This window comes from Lethenteron reissneri, chromosome 55 (genome assembly GCF_015708825.2).
Source record: "Lethenteron reissneri isolate LAM-NWPU_2019-01 chromosome 55, ASM1570882v1, whole genome shotgun sequence".
NCBI classification, from domain to species: domain Eukaryota; kingdom Metazoa; phylum Chordata; class Hyperoartia; order Petromyzontiformes; family Petromyzontidae; genus Lethenteron; species Lethenteron reissneri.
The window spans coordinates 10296604-10313519 of NC_083833.1; the positions used below are offsets into that span (position 1 = coordinate 10296604).

At 56.3% G+C, this 16916-nt stretch overlaps 1 protein-coding gene across 1 annotated transcript; it reads left to right on the top strand.

Annotated features, from left to right (window-relative positions):
- The first annotated feature begins 3318 nt into the window (after nt 1–3318).
- Nucleotides 3319–14884, top strand: LOC133356718 (glucoside xylosyltransferase 1-like). Its single transcript, XM_061574362.1, has 8 exons — nt 3319–3630; nt 6496–6585; nt 8840–9011; nt 9818–9949; nt 11501–11752; nt 11961–12084; nt 13194–13366; nt 13761–14884. Exons 1-8 carry the CDS (start codon nt 3419–3421, stop codon nt 13914–13916), a joined length of 1311 nt encoding a protein of 436 aa, XP_061430346.1. The 5' UTR covers nt 3319–3418; the 3' UTR covers nt 13917–14884.
- The last annotated feature ends 2032 nt before the right edge of the window (nt 14885–16916 follow it).

Genomic DNA, 16916 nt, shown 5'->3' on the forward strand with positions numbered 1-16916 from the left:
CTTTTTAGGCAAAAAAAATTTAATTTACATTTATTCAAATAGAACTCATTCATGGCTTTGGCTGAACGTCAGAGTGTAAGAGCCCAGAACGTGACACCTCCCACAGGCCGTGGCGGAGTAGCGCAGTTGGTAGTGCCCTCGCTTCCCATGCCAAAGAGTCGCGGGATCGATCCCCGCGTCCTCCAAAGGCGAATATATTTTTAAATCCTTTATATTAAGTTCGCTTGCTTGCTTAGGACCGTGCAAATCTTTCGGTCGTTTTTTAACCCACTTCCCGTGATGCAATCGAGCTGACATTTTCCACAAAGACTCGTTGTGCGTGATAATTAATGTTCGTGAAATTTTTTTTCAAAAATTTTACACTTTTTGGGACAAAAATATTATATTTAATTACCAATTGCTTAATGGTGCAATGCAATCATCTGACCCATAGGTGGCAGCCATCTCAAGCCAGAGGACGAGAGGACTCTAGCCGCCACGCATATAAAGGATTTATAGTGAAAAACTTTGTTTTTACGGGTTATACTTGTTAACACCCCCCCCCCCCTCTCGTCACACGGCGTCACAAAAAGTCAGACCCCCCCTCAAATATGACGTCACAAAGCTCTGCCCCCCCCAAAAAAATAAAAAAATGCTTCAAATCTCGTTAAACTATTGTCATTGTAGTGCGTATTTAATGTGGCGCTGCACTCTGATGTTGTAGTAGAAAACATTTATTAAAAAGTCAATTTAATTAAGAAGAACGTGTTGTCTATATTTATTTAAAGTTGCGCATTTTGATGTGACGTCACATTTCTCCAACCCCCCCCCCCAGGTGCGTGACGTCATTTATGGACAGCCCTTTAATTCCCGGCCAGATGCGACACGCAATCTCAACGAGACCTCTTCAGCCTGTGAACCTACTACTACTATTATTATCTGAGTATCCGCGAGTGGCCCACCTCTTGTTCCCCCACCACTCCCCCCCCACCACTCCCCCCCCACTACTCACCCCCACCACTCCCCCCCACCACTAACCCCAAACCCTCCCCCCAAGACTCACCCCACCCCTCCCCCGACCCCTCCCCCCACCGCCCCCACCACTCCACCCTACCACTCCCCCCCACCACTCACCCCCACCACTCACCTCCACCACTCACCCCCACCACTCCCCCCCACCCCTCCCCCCCACTACTCACCCCCACCAATCCCCCCCACCACGACCCCCCACCACTCACCCCCACCCCTCCCCCCACCACTCCCCCCACCCCTCCCCCCACCGCCCCCACCACTCCACCCTACCACTCCCCCCCACCACTCACCCCCACCACTCACCTCCACCACTCACCCCCACCACTCCCCCCCACCCCTCCCCCCCACTACTCACCCCCACCAATCCCCCCCACCACTACCCCCCACCACTCACCCCCACTACTCACCCCCACCAATCCCCCCCACCACTACCCCCCACCACTCACCCCCACTACTCACCCCCACCAATCCCCCCCACCACTCACCCCCACCCCTCCCCCCACCACTCCCCCCACCCCTCCCCCCACCGCCCCCACCACTCCACCCTACCACTCCCCCCCAACACTCACCCCCACCACTCACCTCCACCACTCACCCCCACCACTCCCCCTCACCCCTCCCCCCACTACTCACCCCCACCAATCCCCCCCACCACTACCCCCCACCACTCACCCCCACCCCTCCCCCCACCACCCCTCGCCCCCAACACTCCCACTACTCCCCCCCACCCCTCCCTCCACCATTCACCCCCACCCCTCCCCCACCACTCCCCCCCACCCCTCCCCCCACCACCCCTCGCCCCCAACACTCCCATTACTCCCCCCCACCCTTCCCCCCACCATTCACCCCACCCCTCCCCCCACCACCCCTCGCCCCCAACACTCTCACCACTCCCCCCCACCCCTCCCCCCACCACTCCCCCCACCCCTCCCCCACCACCCCTCGCCCCCAACACTCTCACCACTCCCCCCCACCCCTCCCCCCACCATTCACCCCCACCCCTCCCCCCACCACTCCCCCCCACCCCTCCCCCCACCACCCCTCGCCCCCAACACTCTCACCACTCCCCCCCACCCCTCCCCCCACCACTCCCCCCACCCCTCCCCCACCACCCCTCGCCCCCAACACTCTCACCACTCCCCCCCACCCCTCCCCCCACCATTCACCCCCACCCCTCCCCCCAAGACTCACCCCACCCCTCCCCCCACCCCTCCCCCACCGCCCCCACCACTCCACCCTACCACTCCCCCCCACCACTCACCCCCACCACTCACCTCCACCACTCACCCCCACCACTCCCCCCCACCCCTCCCCCCACTACTCACCCCCACCAATCCCCCCCACCACGACCCCCCACCACTCATCCCCACCCCTCCCCCCACCACTCCACCCACCCCTCCCCCCACCGCCCCCACCACTCCACCCTACCACTCCCCCCCACCACTCACCCCCACCACTCACCTCCACCACTCACCCCCACCACTCCCCCCCACCCCTCCCCCCCACTACTCACCCCCACCAATCCCCCCCACCACTACCCCCCACCACTCACCCCCACTACTCACCCCCACCAATCCCCCCCACCACTCACCCCCACCCCTCCCCCCACCACTCCCCCCACCCCTCCCCCCACCGCCCCCACCACTCCACCCTACCACTCCCCCCCACCACTCACCCCCACCACTCACCTCCACCACTCACCCCCACTACTCCCCCCCACCCCTCCCCCCACTACTCACCCCCACCAATCCCCCCCACCACTACCCCCCACCACTCACCCCCACCCCTCCCCCCACCACTCCCCCCACCCCTCCCCCCACCACCCCTCGCCCCCAACACTCCCACTACTCCCCCCACCCCTCCCTCCACCATTCACCCCCACTCCTCCCCCCACCACTCCCCCCTCCCCCCACCACCCCTCGCCCCCAACACTCCCATTACTCCCCCCCACCCCTCCCCCCACCATTCACCCCCACCCCTCCCCCCCAACACTCCCACCGCCAAACCACCCCTCCCCCCTAACACTCACCCCCACCCCTCCCCCCCACCACTCCCCCCACCCCCACCCCTCCCCCCACCGCCACCACCACCCCCCCACTCCCCCCCACCACTCCCCCCCACCACTCACCTCCACCACTCCCCCCCATCACTCACCCCCACCACTCACCCCTACCCATCCCCCCCACCACTCCCCACCACCCCTCCCCCCCACCACTCACCCCCCCACCCCTCCCCCCCACCCCCCTCCACCACCCCTCCCCCCCACCCCCCCCACCACCCCTCCCCACCACCCCCATGCGCGTCTCGTGTAGAGGCCACGGCACTGATTGCGCCCAGCCGTGCAGAGCGCGGCCCCTGCCCCCCCCTGCCCCCCACCCTGCACCACCATGAGGCCGGTGTAGCAAACATGCGGCGCGGCGTGCGCGCGGCGACACCCGCCTTGCTCTCTCCACTGCTGCAGCTGTCGCTCGCAGCAGCCGCGGTGGTGGTCGCGGTGGTCGCGGTGTCCGCGGTTGGGGCCTCGGAGCGATGTCCTCGCGCTGCCGCGGAGGGTGGCTCCTCGCCGGCGGCGAATCTATCCGAGCGGCGGGCAGCGCGCGGGACGCCGCGGAGACGACGGTAACAGTGGTCACTCTGTGTGGTGGTGGTGGTGGTCACTCTGTGTAGTGGTGGTGGTGGTCACTCTGTGTAGTGGTGGTGGTGGTCACTCTGTGTAGTGGTGGTGGTCACTCTGTGTAGTGGTGGTGGTCACTCTATGTAGTGGTGGTGGTCACTCTGTGTAGTGGTGGTGGTCACTCTGTGTAGTGGTGGTGGTGGTCACTCTGTGTAGTGGTGGTGGTGGTGGTCACTCTGTGTAGTGGTGGTGGTCACTCTGTGTAGTGGTGGTGGTCACTCTGTGTAGTGGTGGTGGTGGTCACTCTGTGTAGTGGTGGTGGTGGTCACTCTGTGTAGTGGTGGTGGTGGTCACTCTGTGTAGTGGTGGTGGTGGTCACTCTGTGTAGTGGTGGTGGTCACTGTGTGGTGGTGGTGGTGGTCACTCTGTGTGGTGGTGGTCACTCTGTGTAGTGGTGGTGGTGGTCACTCTGTGTAGTGGTGGTGGTGGTGGTCACTCTGTGTGGTGGTGGTGGTCACTCTGTGTAGTGGTGGTGGTCACTCTGTGTAGTGGTGGTGGTGGTGGTGGTCACTCTGTGTGGTGGTGATGGTGGTGGTCACTCTGTGTAGTGGTGGTGGTCAGTGTGGTGGTGTGGTGGTGGTCACTCTGTGTAGTGGTGGTGGTCACTCTGGTGGTGGTGGTGGTGGTGTAGTGGTGGTGGTCACTCTGTGTAGTGGTGGTGGTCACTCTGTGTAGTGGTGGTGGTGGTCACTCTGTGTAGTGGTGGTGGTGGTCACTCTGTGTAGTGGTGGTGGTGGTCACTCTGTGTGGTGGTGGTGGTCACTCTGTGTGGTGGTCACTCTGTGTGGTGGTCACTCTGTGTAGTGGTGGTGGTGGTCACTCTGTGTAGTGGTGGTGGTGGTCACTCTGGTGGTGGTGGTGGTGGTCACTCTGTGTAGTGGTGGTCACTCTGTGTGGTGGTATTGGTCACTCTGTGTGGTGGTCACTCTGTGTGGTGGTGGTCACTCTGTGTGGTGGTGGTCACTCTGTGTAGTGGTGGTGGTCACTCTGTGTAGTGGTGGTGGTCACTCTGTGTGGTGGTGGTCACTCTGTGTGGTGGTGGTCACTCTGTGTAGTGGTGGTGCCATGGTGGTGGTCACTCTGTGTAGTGGTGGTGGTCACTCTGTGTGGTGGTGGTCACTCTGTGTGGTGGTGGTCACTCTGTGTGGTGGTCACTCTGTGTGGTGGTGGTCACTCTGTGTGGTGGTGGTCACTCTGTGTGGTGGTGGTCACTCTGTGTGGTGGTGGTCACTCTGTGTAGTGGTGGTGGTGGTGGTGACTCTGTGTAGTAGTGGTGGTGGTCACTCTGTGTAGTGGTGGTGGTCAATCTGTGTGGTGGTGGTCACTCTGTGTGGTGGTGGTCACTCTGTGTGGTGGTCACTCTGTGTGGTGGTCACTCTGTGTAGTGGTGGTGGTGGTCACTCTGTGTAGTGGTGGTGGTGGTCACTCTGGTGGTGGTGGTGGTGGTCACTCTGTGTAGTGGTGGTCACTCTGTGTGGTGGTATTGGTCACTCTGTGTGGTGGTCACTCTGTGTGGTGGTGGTCACTCTGTGTGGTGGTGGTCACTCTGTGTAGTGGTGGTGGTCACTCTGTGTAGTGGTGGTGGTCACTCTGTGTGGTGGTGGTCACTCTGTGTGGTGGTGGTCACTCTGTGTAGTGGTGGTGCCATGGTGGTGGTCACTCTGTGTAGTGGTGGTGGTCACTCTGTGTGGTGGTGGTCACTCTGTGTGGTGGTGGTCACTCTGTGTGGTGGTCACTCTGTGTGGTGGTGGTCACTCTGTGTGGTGGTGGTCACTCTGTGTGGTGGTGGTCACTCTGTGTGGTGGTGGTCACTCTGTGTAGTGGTGGTGGTGGTGGTGACTCTGTGTAGTAGTGGTGGTGGTCACTCTGTGTAGTGGTGGTGGTCAATCTGTGTGGTGGTGGTCACTCTGTGTGGTGGTGGTCACTCTGTGTAGTAGTGGTGGTTACTCTGTGTGGAGTCATCGCAGTGCTGGCATAGTGTTCAGGTGTGGTTGTGTTTAATCGGGTTAGGTGAGAACTCTAACAGAGACTCATTTGCAAGAGCGACCTGGGGACATGAATGTGCCGCTAGCGGGCGCCGATTGCTGCTATGGGTGTAGAATCCCAAATTGAGAAGCTTGCGTTGAAATTTTGCAATTTGGCAAACGCGTACCCCGGCACACAGTGGCCAACTCTTGCGAATTCCGTCACGGGGTCGGTCTTTTAACGTCAGCTGTGGAGCAGACTGCACGAGGTACGATCGAGGAATGAATGACCAGGGCGGCCGTTGGAGTTGAACCGTAAACAAGACGCGGATGCTCAACAAACTACGTTGCCACCCCGGGTTTTAACGGCACATTGATATAATTACGCGATCTAACCCAGAAAACCTCTATTATGGATGATGTTGGTCGGGAAAGCCTACCTGATGTTAAACTGACTTTACTAAGCACCTTTGGTATGCAGTGGTTATTGATAATTACCACGAACCTGTGTCATTCGCTTATTACTACACATGGAGTTAATATTCTGACAAAAAGCCAGGAATTAAAGTCAATATCGTCAGAAATCTAAGCAGGCTCTGAGCCTGCTTAGCGCTTCGATGGGTGACCACCAGGTACAAACGGGATGATATTGGCTTGCAGGGGTGTCCCGTGGTGTGTGATGTCGATGTCTGGAGCGGATTTAGTCCTGTATAGATAGTGGGCGTGTGTCCACGCAGCATTCTTGCCAATGTGCTTGAACTTTCACGGATACCTTTATGGTTGTTTTAATGGTTCAGTCTAAATTCACTCATTGCTGCAATTAACACTGCCTCTTTGTCCGTCTAGGTGTGACAGCCAGCAGAGCTGGTGGAACCCCTACTGGATGCTTCCTGAAGACATGAGTGGGGCTGATTGTTTCTGGGAATCGGCAAAAAGGTGGCCCAACTGATTGACAATAGAGGCACTCGCACTGCAAACCACACAACTGCATTTTTATTACACGCTTTTATTTAACTCACTCCGTCTGTTGTCGTATCCTTAAAAAACACTTGTAACTCAATTTTTACTCACTTCCCAATGTGTTATCGACTGAAAACTTGGTATACTTATGTCGTACTGATAACAAGACTATATTCTATCATTAAACGTTAAAAATATATATTTTAAACATTTTACACTCTTTTATTTAACTCAGTCTGTTGTCGTATCATCAAATCTTGGAACTCAATTTCAACCATCTTCCCATTGTCGTATCGACTGCAAAATTGGTATAGGTATGTCATACTGATGACAATACTATTTTCTATCATTAAAAATAAAAAATATATATTTTTAAACAATCTTTTTTACGGGTCTAATTGTCCACGCTCAACTCACGTTGCCTGTAAATCACCACGGCCCCTTACGCTGTGGCAAGCTGCGGGGCCACTTCCAGGAGTCGTGTAGTTCTGCCATTACGAGTACGGTACATTTCATTAAAGCGTGTTTTTTATTTTTATTTTTTACATATTTTATTTTGGAATGCTGTGAACTCGAGTCAGGGTCCAACCCTCAGAGGCGTAGGCCGTGCAAGCACCTCACCATCGCTGGATCCCATCCTTGCAGAGTTCCAAAGACAACCTGCAATATCCCACAATCTGTTGCCTTCAGATCTTTCCCATGGTCGCCGACCTTTGAATGCCACTACGATCCGTCTAACCTGCCCTCTTCCCTCCTCCACATGTACCCAACCCACGGCAACCTATGGCTGATGGCATATACAGTGCTTTCTTGCCATGTGCTATCTGAACTTGCACATTTATTACCTAATCCTGCCATGGAATTCCAGATAATGTCCACAGATATTACAAAGCCAAGAGTTGTTTGTGCGCCATCCTCAAATGTCAATCATCTCCAATGTTGCACCATTGAACTGAAGACAATAAACACGCAATGCATCAGTGATTCAATTAAAATCAATTTTGATGCTCAATATATGCATCGAACCCTGCACATAATTATTTATCAATATTGAAATTTGAATTCAAATCGCATTGCAGTAATATGCACCCTTAGAAAAACTAGCGAGATTGACAATATAAACGCTACGGGATATTATAATCATCGTCAGTCCGCAACGGCCGTCAGCGCTCTCCACGCTTGCCCGTCCCTCGCACGGTCCCGTCAGCATCGGCTGCGCCGGTTTATCTGTCGGTGTCATCACATTTGTCATCCAATTGATCTTGCGTCGTCCTCTCCTCCTCTCCTCCTACATGGCCTCTAAGATAAGGCGATAGAACGGGACAAAATAAATGAGCCTGAAATCTCGTGACGACCTGGAATCGTGTCAGTAGATTGGGTGATGCAGCGGTGACACTTGTGCCTCGCAGCAACAAGTGCCTGGGTTTGATTCCCAACCTCAAGCACCTTTCTGTGTGGAGTTTGTGTTCTTCCCCTGTCCTGCACTGGTTTCCTCTGGCTTCTCCAATTCCCCCCCATAACTAAACACTAGAATGTAAGTGGTCTTGGCCAATGCGCCTTAATATTGAAAACGCATATTACTCGGTTGGGATGATACACAGCAGCAACATCGCCCCCCATTCTGCGAAAACTTGGCAGGACCCTCCCCAAAAAGCGTTGAGACTCGGCGAGGCTTCCCTGGGTAAACAAGGGTAGCGACGATCGGCCCGCTTGGGGGGTGGCGTGGGTGGACGGTTGCTTGGCGAGCGTTAGGACGGTATGCGGCCACGCTTGTCATCGCGTGGGTGTGCGACCGCACTTGTGTGGGTGTGCGACTGTGCTTTTCGTCACGTGGGTGTGCGATTGCACTTGTTGTGTGGGTGTGCGACCGTGCTTGTTGCCGCGTGGGTGTGCGACGGCGCTCGTCGTTGTGTAGGTGTGTGACCGTGCTTGTTGCCGCGTGGGTGTGCGATCGCGCTTGTTGTGTGGGTGTGCGATCGTGTTTGTCGTCGCGTGGGTGTGCGATCGCGCTTGTTGTATGGGTGTGCTACCGTGCTTGTTGCCGCGTGGGTGTGCGATCGCGCTTGTTGTGTGGGTGTGCGATCGTGCTTGTCGTCGCGTGGGTATGCGATCGCGCTCGTCGTTGTGTGGGTGTTGGGCTGCACTTGTGTGGGTGTGCGACCGCGCTCATCGTTGTGTGGGTGTACGATCGCGCTTGTTGTGTGAATGTGCGACCGCGCTCGTTGTGTAGGTGTACGCGCGGAGGGAGCGTGGCCGAGGCGCTGCAGCTGGCGGTGGTGGCGTGCGGCGCTCGCCTCGAGGAGACCATGGTCATGCTCAAGTCCGCAGCGCTCTTCAGCCGTGCACGCCTGCACGCCCACATCTTCGCAGAGGATGAACTGCACGCCAGCTTTCGGGAGCAGGTGAACGCACAGCAGGGCCGGAATGCGTGGTGCCGGCTACACCACCACCTTGTCGTGTCTGTGGTGCCGGCTACACCACCGCCTTGTCGTGTCTGTGGTTCTATCCGCACCACCGCGGTGCTGGTCACAATACATCCGTCGTGTGCCGTGTTGTCTCTTAATGACGCTCACAGCACTCGCCCGAGCAGTGCGCGAAGTTAAATGGGGAATCTTCTCCTCCAGCGTGGTGGCGTAGCCCAGTGGTAGCGCCTCTGCCGCTTGTTAGACTTTTGCGATTTGAATCCATCAGGTCACCTTGGTTACTACTGTGGGTATATTAACCGCTGTCTGATTCACGGTGGATGTTAGACATCCTCCAATATCATCCAAAATGAGGAAGCCATTGTGTGCCGGTGTCCTTATCCAAATTACCGGCAAAAACTACCGGCAAAACACTAAATTGGGATTACACAGCAACGTCGCCCCCTGATGTAAAACTATTGGAGGCTATAACAGTGAAACAGCAGCGTCTACGTGCTAGCCCTGCACTATAAGAATGGCGTAATTAGCAAATGTACTAAATTATTATTAAGTGTGGTCTTCCTGGTTTAGCCGCGTGTGGAACATCTCGTCTGCCAAGCTTTTGCTGCGCACTGCTGCGGGGATTTTCACCTCAACTCCCGAAGGCGCCCACAGCAGTCCGTGGCGAAAGCTTGAGAGAAGACAGCCTCAACACGCGGCCTAGCCAGGAAGAGCTCACTCGGACTCCGAGTGGCTGTGAAAACCCCCGTTTTGTGAATGTGCGTGTGCGTTCCCCACTCATTCAGCTGCTGGCGTGGCCGTTGCGGTATCGGAGGAAGCTGTCATTCTCGCTGTACCCAATCACCTTCCCCGCCGACAACGCGGACGCCTGGAGGAAACTCTTTAAGCCCTGCGCCTCTCAACGCCTCTTCCTGCCTGTAAGGGCCTGGAGACAGGGACGCTTCGCTGCTGCGAAACCTGAAGGCGCAAGCAGCGTTGCCACGATATCACGTCTCACGATACGATATTTATTTTCATAGCAATTGGGTTTCTATATAAATAGCCAGTGCTTTGTAAAGCGGTTCTTCGCCAGAGGGCGTTTCCCAGTTCTCCTCGAACGCTAATAAAATGTATATGGATGGGCGGCTTGATGGCAACACTTACGACTAACGTCTGGTGCTTCACAGCAGGATACGCCGCTCCTGTGCCTCTCGTGAGAGCACTTAGAATTCCTGACGCCAGGCCGCTTGCGCCATGGCACGTCTACCCAGGAGTGGAGGGCGGCACTCATCTTCGTTGCCGGCCCAGTGGGGGGACGGTCGGGGTTACATCTGTAGGGGGATGACTCGTATCTGGCCACGTCACTCAGCGGTGGAGCGAGCGCCTCGCGATTGGAAGCTTGCGAGTTCAAATTCTGGTCGGAGGTCGGTTCGATGGTTCACGGGAAGAGACGATGTTTTTTGGGCTTCACTGCAGAGCGCCGGACCTGGCAGTAGGTGGCAATGTTCACCACCACACCCGGTCACAGTACAAATTATGACTCCGTTTACAACAGAATGTAAATTGGATTCGCTCAACGATTTTGGCCAAAACGTAAATATCCCACCTCATCGAGTTAGATTATAATTTGCAACACTGAGAAATATTTGTACCCGTCACGCCGTATATCGTACGACCCGGCCAGGTGGCTTGGTGGTTGAGCGAGCGGCTCGCAATCGGAAGGTTGGGTGGTTGACTTGGCCAATCATCTGCACGGATGATAAAATAACTTCCACTTACTTTGTCTACAGTGGTTGTCCTGTAGGTGGACTCACTACCTCGATGCTTATGTGAACCGGACATCACTGCGATTTTATTTGGAATTGCACGAAATAAGTAGATATCCACTCGTACAGAGATAGTTACTGCCGCTGGCACTTTGGTATCATCTCAAGAATTGTTAACCACCGCTCTTCGTGCCCCTCACAAAATTATTTTTCACACCGACCAATCATTACCGTTAAATAATTTGCAGCTGCTGCTCAAAGCTTTGCACGATTGGTCGGCTCTTACAGCATCAAGTGGTCCGGCTTCAGGGCTTGTCTTTGGTGTACCATGCCCTAGAAATGAAAGTTCTCATAGCAGCACTGCACGGCACTGCACGGCACTGCAGTTGTAATGTCCTCAGGCCTGTCCCCATTGATCACATTTAAAACACGTACAACTGAACAAGTGTTAGAATGCGTTATGAAACGTAACTCATTCTTACTGTAAAACAAGTACTGCTGCTGGAAATAATTTAAAATCGATTTAACGTCTAAATGCCCAAGCGCCACCATATGGGAAAATAAACCAACAGCGGTTGTCATTGGACATACTTGCCCCCTGCCATAGGCATGAGGAATGTCCACCACTGGCTCAGGGCTGTAAACAGGGGACGAGCGCCGCCTCGTTGCTCAAAAAGCCCCCCCCCGCCCCGTCCCGCGCGCGTGGTGGTGGTGTTGCCGCAGCTGCTGCTGCCCCACGTGGGCTGGCTGCTCTACGTGGACACGGACGTGCTCTTCCTGGCGCCTGTCGACGAGCTGTGGGCGCTGCGGCGCCGCTTCGGGGCCTGGCGCCTCGCGGGCCTCGCGCCCGAGCACGAGCTGCTGCAGATCGGCTGGTACAACCGCTTCGGCCGCCACCCCTACCTGGGCCGCACGGGGGTCAACTCCGGGGTTATGCTCATGGATCTGGCAGGCCTGCGCACCGCGCAGTTTAAGGTGGGAGCCGGGATCGCTCGGTCCGGCGCCGGCCTTTCCGAATCCTTTCCAAGTAAGGTCGAGTGGGTTAATGCGTGAACTCTGTCCGTCGGTCTCCAATAGGTTCTGGGGTGGCACGGTAACTCTCGTAAAGGTGAGGCGGCGATTTAAGCTTGGGAACAACGTTGCGTCGCTGCGAGGGACCGAACCGTGTTTTGCGATCCCTCAGAATGACATGAGCGCCGTGCGGCTGGCCTGGGGCGAGATGCTGCTGCCGCTCTACAACAAGTACCGGCTGAACATCACGTGGGGTGACCAGGACCTGCTCAACATCATCTTCCACTACAACCCCGGTGAGGCCCCCGTCGAATCAGTAACGGGGTGGGAGCGTGTCGCCAGACAGAGCCGCTGCGCATCGAGGGTGTCTGTCCGGTGGGGCCCGGGAGGAAACGTGGCCTCCACCCACGCGCAACCACCGTCGGACCTGTGCTTTGGCGAGTACAGCGGCGCTGCACTCGCTTTGGCATTTAAAAGAAAACCGCAGAGCGTTTTCTGAAGAGCCGCCGACAGAAGGTCGGCATACGAGGCAGCGGGCGGTGTGGTCGTTTGTAGCGTTGGCGCTCGCGGTTGCTGGGCGTGCGCCAACAGGCTCGGATGGCAGTACCGCGGGTGGTGAGCGACTGCGCCGTGTTTGTAAACATCGGAAAATCAGGTCGGTGGTGCATTTGCTCAATCCTGGCTGCTTAATCGGCAAGTTTATTTATTGATACAACTGTAGTTTATTTTTGGCCCCTCGTTTACGTTTAATTTGACCGGGTGGCGCTGTTGGAGTCGTCAACTCACAGCTGCGATGTCACCGCTGTTTGGATGATGGACCGCCAGGCGAAACGCCGGGGCCGTGTTGTCAGCAGAGGGCAGCGCAGCACGGTGAAGTATGGTCAATTAACTTCCATGACCCACGTGGTATAGGGAAGGCTTCACCCAGCAGTCGGTTGACAAAAGGATATTCATTATTAAGGGTATTATTGTTCTTATTATGCTGGTTTATCAGGAAAGCCTCTCCGAGTCACAGGACCTTTTTCAGGAGGGTCCTGCCATGCTTTCGCAGTAGGGGGCGATGTTGCTGTTGTGTGTGTGATCACAACTGAGTCATTCTCAGGCACATTTTTCAGCACTGGGATGTTTTGCCCAATACCAGGGAGTCCAGAGGAAACCCATGCAGACATGGAGATAGCTTACAATCGCCACGTAGAAAGGCGGCTCAGTCAGGAACGCTGCCTGGGCCCTTCTACCCTAACCATAAACTGTATAATTGTGTCACGGAATACCTTCGCACTGCTGCGGTTTCCTCTTTAACGACGAGACGGGCATCACGACGGGCCCCCGCCTGGTTAGATAGTGGCCCGGCGCAAGGGCCGCACGGGTTGACGCGCGTCTCCCCGCGCCGCTCGCGGCCCCACAGAGATGGTGCACGTCTTCGATTGCCGCTGGAACTTTCGTCCCGACCACTGCATGTACGGCAGCAACTGCGGCGGCGCCGAGCGCGACGGCGTGGCCGTGCTGCACGGCAACCGCGGCGTGTACCACGACGGCAAGCAGCCGGCCTTCCGCGCCATCTACCAGGCGCTGCTGCACGTGCGTACCTTCTTGGCCATCACACCAGTTCACCCGCGCCACGTGCACGCCGGCAACAGGGCGCAGAGATACATTCTTTGAGGGGCATGCTCAAGCTGGGGTCCACATCGGAGCGAGCAGTTGCACAACTCTGTTGCATGCAGGTTGGTGCAGGCTCTTAAAAGGGGCCTCACCTCCCCCATTAAATGTTTCCTCCTCTTAGCCGGGTGCCAGCGCTCCTCCGGCCAGTGGCTCATGGTGCACCTCCTGCACACTCGATAGCCACTCTGCTGGCCTGCCCGCCTGAACGCAGATGCTCTGCGCGTGCAGCGGCGCGTCTGGCACGGACGCTGTGAAGACACCGGCCACTCCTCAACCTCACACCGTCACGGTGCGTGCGTGCGTGCGTGTGCAGTACCGACTTGGCAGCGGCGACCTCGAGTCCGGGCTGCTGGCGCCGGCGCGTGCCGCCATGGGCGAGGCGGCGCACACGTACTGCGGCCGCGTGGCCCACGTGCTGCTGGGGCAGCTCGAGCGCAGCGCGGCAGCGGCGTCTGCGGAGCCGCAGTAGAGGACGGCGCGCGGACGTCGGTCACTACTCTCGCTCGCTCGCTCGCGTTCCGGGTTGTGCCTCGCGTTGTCCGATGTTTCGCTCCACGAACTGGGAGCTTCTCTTCTGGATGCTGGCTGCGATTGATGTGGGCCGGCCGACGTTACAAATCACGAGCTTCGTCAGCCGGTGCACACGGGCTCACCACTTGCGCGCAAAGTGGTGAGCCCATAGCACACCTGGGCGAGACTACTCTGTAACAGTCCACTGAACAGACAGGCTTACGTGCCCACTTACTGTACTGCTGTATGTGTGTATGTGCGTGTTTGTGCGTTTCTGTGCGAGTGTGGGTGTCAACAACATGCAGCACAACCCAAAAATCACAATCGGGAGCTATAAAGCACAACCGCGAAAACCGACGTAGTGGTACTCGATCACTACACAGACGTCTCACGGGAACGCGCGTCCCATTGGGCTGAATGCGCCACCTCCACAGAGAGGACCGCTGCTGTTTTCTAGAAATATACCTCAGCTGTGCGTCACGTGCTGCCCGATACACGTGGGAGGCTTGGTTCGAGTCAGAGCCACGAGACTTGAGGGGCACCGCTGTAGCGCCCCCTAGTGGCGATAGAGCCACACGGAGCTGCTCGCCCCGCCCACGCGGTGCATGCTGGGAGCCGCTCTGTGTCAGTCTGCAACCCAGCGCACGGAGGCGGGGGGGGGAGTGAAACCCACAGTGGAAGAGCTTGGAGTTCAGCAGCCACAATGCTGTATCTTCCAACTCAGTTTATTTTCACGGGTAAAAAATTAACCCGTAAAAACAAAGTTTTTCACTATAAATCCTTTATATGCGTGGCATCGGTTTTATTTTATTATTCATTTCTGTTTTTCTTGAGTAAGAGTTTCATTTTTATCACATTGGTATTTTAAATTAAATATGAAATTTTGGAAAAAAAAATTCACGAAAATAAATTGTCACGCACAACGAGTCTGTGTGCAAAATGTCAGCTCGATTGGATCACGGGAAGTGGGTTAAAAAACGACCGAAAGATTTGCACGGTCGTAAGCGCGCAAGCAAGCAAGCAAGTGAACTTAATATAAAGGATTTAAAAATGAGTGCGTCCCTCAACTGAAGCATATGGGTTGTGCCTGTTAGTGGCTCCAAGCCAATGGTAGAAATTCCACATTACCACGGTAGAGGCTGGTATCCAGAAGGGAAACCACTTGGCGTCCCCAACCTCAGGAGGGGTGGATTGGTTAAATCACTCCCCAGCCCTTCTGCAGGAATTGAATGTGTAAATCCTGGAAGGGTGTGGGCGACTCAGGATGTTAATGTCTACATTGTGAGAGGCGCGTTCTGACCACGGTGCCACTGGGTCAGATCGTCGCATCTTGACCAGCAACACTAACCTCTCGTGTATCAAGACTGAAGTATTTGAGCAATAAAGCTTTCAATTACTGTACAAGCGCTTGCCACAAATGAATCGCAACACCTTGCCAATTTCGTCAAGGAATAAACCATCATGCAAACTCCGCTCATCCTTGCAGTGGCTTTTGGCGAGGTCACTGTGCAATGACTCTGACACTTTTCGTCTTCTTTATTTATTAAGGGCGCAGATAATGTACTCTCACATCCTACAGTACTTAGCTATGACTAGCATACGGTACTGGGCTAGAATAACAACAGATACTTGGGCTAGGACAGCACCCAAGCAACGACGGCACGGAGACAGACGGCACGGAGACACCGGCGGCGTGGCAACAGTCCACCACGATCCCACGGCAGCCCCGAGCTCTCTCAGGCTCCTCCTGATATTCCCCCCTGCGTGGCCTCGCCCCGTCAAAGGCAGCCGCCACCTTCTGTCTGCGCGCTCAGCTGCACCGGCCGCCGGGTTGTTTAGTCGGCTGCCAACACCTTCCCAGGTCGTCCTGCCGAGGTCCGTTTGTGGCGTGCACCCTCCTCGTCTCACCCCGCCAGAAGAGGCTGCCTCTACTCGGTTACGAGACTCGGCTCGAGCTGCTGCTGTACCGAGTTGCGGCTCCCATGAGGACGAAAAGCTCCACCAGCGCCCCGCCGCACCAGCGCCCCCATTCCCCCTCCAGGGCGATCACTTCCGTGGGAGTCTCTGCCTTAGGGTGCCACGGTGGCGAGATATTAACTACCTCGCCTGCTGCATATTTGGTAATCGCGTAGATTTTCCCCCGCTTCCTCTGGGGTTTCCTCCCCATTTAGAATCAGGACCACGCGTTTTAGAGTATTTGGCTGCTATAAATTTCCACACGATAAGCCACTTCGTTGAGCTGTCATTTGTGGTCGGGTCGCTTCTGAAAAAGAGCTACATAGCTCCGTGGGCCTTACCTGGTAAAATAAAAAAAAGTTTCGTTTTTAGTTTGATCCCCCCCCCCTCGTTACCTTCACAACCGGTTTCAAGGGCCGTGTTCGCTGCACCTCAGCAGAGGAAGCACGACCCAAGCCACCCTTGAACAACTACTTCCCGTCCACACGTTTCCACCTTCACCCATGTTGCCCAGAACCATATTGGGTCACCCGTTCAACCAATAAAAAATTATACCTCTACCAAGAAATCATCGCCATTCAGTGTGGGATACAGCAGCAGTGGTAGGTGAGGCTATCGTTTGAATCCCCCACCCCAGTCCTATTCTCCTGTTCCACTCTCAACCTACAAGAACGACTCTTGGCTTCATCTCGTCGCCGACGAGTCCGTGTGGCCGTCCATCCTCCCACCGCTGATGGATGGGCAGCACGTGACGGTGGAGCGCTTGACGGTGGAGCGCGTGACGGTGGAGCCACGCTTAGGACGACACCAGCCCACAGGGGATTATTGTGTCCGTCGTGCAGGGAGGGTGGGGAGGGGCTGGGTGGGGAGGGGCTGGGTGGGGCTGGGTGGGGAGGGGCTGGTCACCCCGTGGTGCCCTTATAAAACTCAACGTTTCACCTACTCACGCCGGCTTGTGCCCGCCCTGACAGTCGGCCATATTTGCGGAATACACCACGCCGCC